This window comes from Nicotiana attenuata, unplaced genomic scaffold (genome assembly GCF_001879085.1).
Source record: "Nicotiana attenuata strain UT unplaced genomic scaffold, NIATTr2, whole genome shotgun sequence".
Classification (NCBI taxonomy): domain Eukaryota; kingdom Viridiplantae; phylum Streptophyta; class Magnoliopsida; order Solanales; family Solanaceae; genus Nicotiana; species Nicotiana attenuata.
The window spans coordinates 122,715-130,144 of NW_017672838.1; the positions used below are offsets into that span (position 1 = coordinate 122,715).

General features: G+C 38.5%; 1 protein-coding gene across 1 annotated transcript; it reads right to left on the reverse strand.

Annotated features, from left to right (window-relative positions):
* Positions 1-4,663: 4,663 nt before the first annotated feature.
* On the reverse strand, positions 4,664-5,448 carry LOC109214652 (uncharacterized mitochondrial protein AtMg00810-like). Its single transcript, XM_019378591.1, has 2 exons — positions 5,103-5,448; positions 4,664-5,058 (listed from the first exon to the last, which is right to left on the reverse strand). Exons 1-2 carry the CDS (start codon positions 5,446-5,448, stop codon positions 4,664-4,666), a joined length of 741 nt encoding a protein of 246 aa, XP_019234136.1.
* Between the last annotated feature and the right edge of the window lie 1,982 nt (positions 5,449-7,430).

A 7,430-nucleotide genomic window follows, 5' to 3' on the forward strand; every position in this document is an offset into this window, starting at 1 on the left:
ACTTGAATTATTTTAAAGTGTGGGGGTGTTTGGCAAAAGTGCAAGTTCCTAAACCCAAAAGGGTAAAAATAGGACCGAAAACCATTGATTGTATTTTCATAGGATATGCAACTAATAGTAAAGCATATCGATTTCTGGTTCATAAATCAGGAAATCCCGACATTCATAATAATACGGTTATAGAATCAGATAATGCTGAGTTCTTTGAAAATATATATCCGTATAAAAAGGAATGTGAGTCGATTGGTGAAGGATCTAAACGACCTCGGGAAGAAACAAAAGAAAGTACACTTAACCAGGAAGATCCAAGACGTAGTAAACGTCAAAGAACGTCTACTTCATTTGGACCAGATTTTGTGACTTTCTTATTGGAAAATGAGCCTCAAACATTTAAAGAAGCTATGTCTTCTTCGGAATCATTGTTATGGAAAGAGGCGGTCAATAGTGAAATAGAATCCATACTAAACAACCATACATGGGAATTGGTTGATCTTCCTCCTGGAAACAAACCGTTGGGATCTAAATGGATCTTTAAGAGGAAAATAAAAGATGGTGGTACTATTGACAAGTATAAGGCAAGACTTGTGGTCAAAGGGTATAGACAACGAGAAGGTCTTGACTATTTTGATACATACTCTCCAGTTACAAGAATTACATCCATACGAACGTTAGTAGCGTTAGCTGCAGTTTATGGTCTTGAAATTCATCAAATGGATGTTAAGACGGCCTTCTTAAATGGAGAGTTGGAGGAAGAAATTTACATGGAACAACCTGAAGGGTTTGTGGTTCCAGGTAAAGAAAAGAAGGTCTGTAGACTTGTTAAGTCCCTTTACGGATTAAAACAAGCACCCAAACAATGGCATGCTAAATTTGACCAAACAATGTTGTCAAATGGATTTAAGATAAATGAATGTGATAAATGTGTGTACATTAAAAATGTTCCAAATCACATAGTCATTGTTTGCTTATATGTGGATGATATGCTCATAATGAGTAATGACATTGCTAACATAAATGCTACTAAGCGTATGCTAACTAGCAAGTTTGATATGAAAGACTTGGGAGTTGCTGATTTAATTCTGGGAATTAAGATCCATGAGACTTCTCAAGGTCTAGCATTGTCACAATCTCATTATATTAAGACAGTACTTGAAAAATTCAAGCACTTGGGCTTTAAAATTGCAAAGACTCCAATTGATGTGAATCTTGCATTAGCAAAGAACAAAGGCCAGAGCATATCACAATTGGATTATGCTCGTGTGTTGGGTTGCTTAATGTACATCATGAATTGTACACGACCAGATATAGCTTGTGCTATAAGTAAATTGAGTCGATATACGAGCAATCCAGGCCAATCTCATTGGATGGCCATGAAACGAGTTTTGGGGTATTTAGTACATACCCAGGAATTTGCTTTGCATTACAATAAATATCCTGCGGTCATTGAGGGATCTGTGATGCAAATTGGATCACCGGATCAACTGATTCCAAGTCCACAAGTGGATATGTATTCACTATTGGTGGAGGAGCGGTATCTTGGAAGTCATCCAAACAAACTTGTATTGCCCGCTCTACAATAGAGGCTGAGTTCATAGCCTTGGATAAAGCCGGTGAAGAAGCTGAATGGCTCCGGAATTTCTTGGAAGATATTCCATTTTGGCCCAAACCGTTGGCACCAATATGCATACATTGTGATAGTCAAGCGGCAATTGGAAGGGCTGGGAGCGTTATGTATAACGGTAAGTCTCGCCATAGATGACGAAGACATAAAACCGTTAGAAAATTACTCTCTAGAGGAATTATCAAGATTGACTATGTAAAGTCAAGTGATAATGTGTCGGATCCGCTTACAAAAGGCCTAACTAGAGAGGTTGTTGAGAAGTCATCAAGGGGAATGGGACTGTGGCCGAGAACAAGTCATAGTGGCGGTAACTCCACCTAGAAGACTGGAGATCCCAAGATCTAGGTTCAAGGAGATCAAACAAAGTCATTTATGACGGTTCAACATTGTCAACTAAACTTTTGATCCATTCTCGTGATGAGACAATGTTCAGTATCAAGGATAAAGCATTAAGGCTTTTTAATGATTTCTAAATTTGATACGGGGTATATCAAATAGTGTATCTACGAAATGACACGTTTAGGAATCACCTATGTAAGTGTGAAGTGTTAGCCGCTTCAAGGAGAACATTATAAGGCCAGTTCTCTACGCACTTATGAAACCATGCGGTGTTCATGGCTGAAACGAACACGACAATGAGAACCAAAGACGGTTAAGGGTTGGTTGTGTGACTTATGGTTGTCTAGGTATACACTAAAGTTCGACGGTTCAAAGATATCAAATCTACCGATTGATAGAGTATATCCGACATAAGTTCACTACGGAAAGTTCAAAGGGAAACCTACTTATCCAGATGCAATTAATCCTTACTTGCGAATCACACAGTTTTTCATGCATACTTCCGTGATATAGCCATTCCCCATTCATGTGGGGGATTGTTGGGTTTTGGATGTATTTAATTAATATATATTAAATACTTAAAAGAGGGTGAATGGGAAATGGAGGAAAATGAAATTTTTGAGTGAAAATTTAAGTTCCCCCCCCCCTCCCTCCCCCCTTGGCAAATGGGCATTGTCCCATATTGGAAAAGGAAGAGGTTTTTTATGGGTATATAAGCAATTGCTCTTCTTCTAGCTCTTAAAGAGTTGAGAAGAAGGCAAGCCTCGCTCCCTCGTCGTCGTCGCTCGCTCGGCTCGGCTCGGCTCGGCTTCGGCTTCGGCTTCGGATTCGGATTCGGATTTGGATTTGGATTTGGTCAAATGATCGATTGATTGATTAACTTTTTGGACCAAATTTATTTGTTAATAGTAAAATATTAACAGAAATGTTATTAAATATTTGTTTTAATAACAGAATATTAATATTAAATATTAATATTAAATCCAATCCATTTTTCTGTTTTGGTAACAGAAAATTAACTACCCTCTTCAATTTTTCCTCTTTATTTTCCCTCTTTATTATTGAGTAAATGGCCATTTAATGTAATGGCATTTATGCTGTGGGCGTTTTGCATAAACAACCATTCTGAAGAGTTGCACCTCTTCAGATTTCAGCCCAACTTTGGCTATAAATACAACACTATTCTGCTCAGAATTTCACTACGATTTTCTGAGTTTTCTCTCCTTCTTCTGCATACTTTTAGCATCAAACAAAGTAAAAAGTAAGTGTGATTTGCTATCGAACTTTGTGTTCGCTGAAACACTGGGGTTTGAAGAACCACTACACCAGTGTGTAATTCGTTCTATCCTAGGAGGAAATAATCCATAACCTTGGGTACTATGAGGGGATTAAATTCCTTAAGGAAACACTGTGAATTCAGTGGGCTCGAATTGGTTTTATGTCATTTCTTTTTATGTTCATTTCTGTTTATATTCATTTATATTTCCAGAATTATTTTACAAATACAGTCTACTAACACTAAGTCCAAAACAAAAGAGGCACATTTAGAGTTAAGTCCAAGTCCAAAAAGGTCTGACTCATTCTTTCCTTAAGATACACACCCTTCTAAGACACAAATCAAATCTTAAGTAACCTAGTCGATTTTGTCTCCATTGTCTTTCTTCATACTTTCATCGGAGAATTCGAGAGAAGCTTCATTTACATTTCTAACACCAACACCCCTCCTCAAGTTGGAGGGGATGAAATGACACCTAACTTGTTCAAAAGATGGTGATGAATCGGCCCTGTGAGAGAGCAGTCCTGTTCACTAAGCTTCCGTTATTATGTGCAGGGCTCGGGGAAGGATGAAGAGAATGAATTTTGGAAATTTGTTGTGTGTATTTCTCTGCATAGTGTAATCTATTTATACAAATGAATAGAATCTAGTCTAAACAAACTTTGCCAAATGGCAGTATTTTACTAGCCTATTCCTACAGCTATTGTAACAAACTTTTGTAACAGACTAGAAGAATATTTACAAAATAATGATTCTATCTACTATGTAAAATATCTCTTTCTATCTTCTAGGTTTGTCTTAGAATGGGCCAATGGAATAACTAAAGCTTTAAGGCCCATTTGATGTAGAACTAAGTCCAAAACAAAAGAGGCATGTTTAGAGTTAAGTCCAAGTCCAAAAAGGTCAGACCCATCCTTTCCTTAAGATATACACCCTTCTCAGACACAAATCAAAACATAAGTTACCTAGTCGATTTTGTCTCCATTGTCTTTTTTCTTACTTTCATCGGATAATTCGAGAGAAGCTTCATTTCATTTCTAACACCAACACCCCCCTCAAGTTGGAGGGGGATGGAAGGACACCCAACTTGTTCAAAAGATGGTGATGAATTGGCCATGTGAGAGACTTGGTGAACAGATCTGCGAGCTGAGAAAAGGAGTGAACATATGAGAGTGAAATTAGGCCGGCGAGGAATTGTTGTCTGACGAAATGACACTCTAGTTCGACATGTTTAGTTCTTTTGTGAAAAACAGGGTTTTTTCGTGATATGAATAGCCGCCCGACGGTCCGAATGAAGAGGAACAAGAAGTGAAATTGGGATAGAAAGATCATCCAATAAGCGTAGCAACCAAGTGAGCTCAGCCACAACTTGTCTCATTGAACGGTATTCAGCTTCTGCAGAACTGAGAGAAATGGATGTTTTTTTTTTATTTCCATAAAACTCGGCATGAGCCAAGAGAGATGTAGAATCCACTGACGGATTTGCGCGAATTAGGGCAAGTGGACCAGTCGGAATCACAAAAGGCAGGGAGCTGGTATGAAGGCGAGGAAGACATAAAGAGCCCAAGTCCAGGATCCTTCAATAAATAGCGGAGGACACAAAGTGCAACATTGTGATGAGGCTGTCTAGAATCCTGCATGTACTGGCTAAGGTGTTGTACAATGTAGGATATATCCGATCTTGTATGTGTCAAGTAATTTAGCTTGCCCAACAAATGGCGATACAAGGTCGAGTCAGGGATAGAGTCACCGGTTTGAGCAAGTAAGCGAGCAGATGGGTCAAGAGGGCAAGAAACAGGCGACTTGTGGAGAGAATCAATTCCTGCAGTAAATCAAGGGTGAACTTCCGCTGAGACAGAATCAAACTATGAGACTCTCGTAGAACTTCCATTCCCAAAAAATAATGTAAGTGTCCAAGATCCTTGATTCTGAACTCCTGATGTAAAAATTCTTTCAATGCAGTCAATTCCTTTGTATCATTTCCTGTTAGTAATATATCGTCGACATATACTGCCACAATAGAGATAGATGAATCTGTCTCTTTAAAAAACAAAGAATAATCGTTCAATGAATGTGTGTATCCCTTGAAATTAAGAGCAGTAGTAAGCTTAGAATACCATTGCCTAGAAGCTTGACGAAGTTCATAAATGGACTTCTTCAACTTACAAACATGGTTAGGAGAAGGTGGTGTAAAGCCAACTGGGAATTTCATATAGACTTCTTCGTTTAAATCACCATGTAAGACCGCATTGTTCACATCCAATTAATAAAAAACCTAACTTTTCTTAACTACAGAAGCTAAAATGCATCTGATGGTGGTCATCTTGACCACCGGGGAAAAGGTCTCATTGAAGTCTATCCCCTCTCTCTGTATATCACCTCTTACCACCAACCTAGCCTTTAGCCTTTCCACACTACCATCTGACCGTTGCTTCACCTTGTAGATCCATTTGCAAGGTAAAGCCTTTCCACCTGGGGGTAATTCTGTGACTTCCCAAGTTTTATTGAGCTCAAGAGCAGCAATTTCCTGTTCCATGGCTTCCTGCCACCCTGGGTGATGTGAAGCCTGTGAATAACTAATAGGTTCATGCATATTAGATAGAGAATTGAGCATATGTTGATTAGTGTTGGAAAGATTACTAAAAGACAAGGATGGAGGAGAGACTGGGGCAAGAAAACATGTAGTACTCACATCTGAGAGGTGAAGAGCATTACAAATGTAATCCTTGAGGTATGTAGGAGGATTGTGAGGTCTGGTAGATTTTCTAATTAGAGTATCTATCATAGGTTGAGAAACATGTGAAGACAGTGAAGGAAAAGGGATACTAGAAGAGGAGCAGCCTGGTGATGATTTAACTGGTAATGGGCTGTTAGGGAATAGAGTTGTACCGGGGTAAGAAGTAGGAGAAGAAACAGTAGGGGTAGGAGAAGAAGAAACAATAGAGGCAGGAGAAGGAGTAGAAGTAGAGTGTTGGTTGTCAGATGAAACCAAAGGTGAGGAGGAGTCTGAGTTTAAGGGAAATGAATTGTTCAATGTGGCTGTTGGAAGATAAGAAGCCCCTACAGAATCAGATTTGATAGAAACAAATGGAAAAAATTCCTCATGAAATATTACATGTCTAGAAACAAGGACCTTTAATGTCTTCAGATCAACCACCTTATAACCCTTTTTGCCATGTGGATAGCCTAGAAACACACAAGGAACAACCCTTGAGTCAAATTTGGATCTATGTCTTGAAATGGTGGAGGCAAAGCATAGACAACCAAAACATCTTAAATTCGAATAGCTAGGTTTGGTTTGAAAAAGGACTTCATAAGGAGTCTTGAACTTTAATACTCTAGAAGGGTATCTGTTGATCAAATAAATGGTTGTGAGCAGGCAGTTCCTCCCCCCCCCCCCCCCTCCCAAAAAATGATATAGGTAAATAAGATTGAAACAATAGAGCTCTAGATGTCTCTAGTAAGTGCCTATATTTTCTCTCCACAACTCCATTCTGTTGTGGAGTGGACACACAACTGGTTTGATGTATAATCCCTTGGGAAAGAAAAAAATCTATTTGAACAATTCCAGAACCCAATTCAGAAGCATTATTTGATCTTATTATCTTAATGTTTGTATGAAATTGCCTCTCTACCATTGCTAAATAAGATTTTAACACAGTGAAAACATTTGACTTGTTACTTAGTAAGTAGGTCCAAGTCCCTCTACTGTAGTCATCAACTATAGTGAGGAAATATTTATAACCATCATAGGTAGGATCCTTGTAGGGTCCCCAAGTATCCACATGGATTAGTTCAAAGATCTTTTTGGTTGATATAAAACTTGAAGGAAAAGGTAGTTTGAATTGTCTAGCCATCGGACAAATAAGACAAGGAGTAGAATGAGTAAAGCATGAAGGAACAAAAACATCAGAAATTTTCTTCATATTACTCAAAGGCATATGGCCTAACCTATAATGCAATAGCTTTCCTTTTACATTGGAATCAGAAAAAGCAAAACAAGAATTAAAAATTGGAACATAATGTAAACTCTGCCTAGGTACAGAAGTACTAGACTTAGGGAAACTTTTTAAAACTGAGGCTGCAGGTCTTGACTTGAGAATGAAGAGTCCTCCTGTCTGTCACACTTCCTTTTTCCTACACCTGTGAGGGTGTAAAGGAGTTTTTCCAATTAAAGGACAATCAGAACGGGAT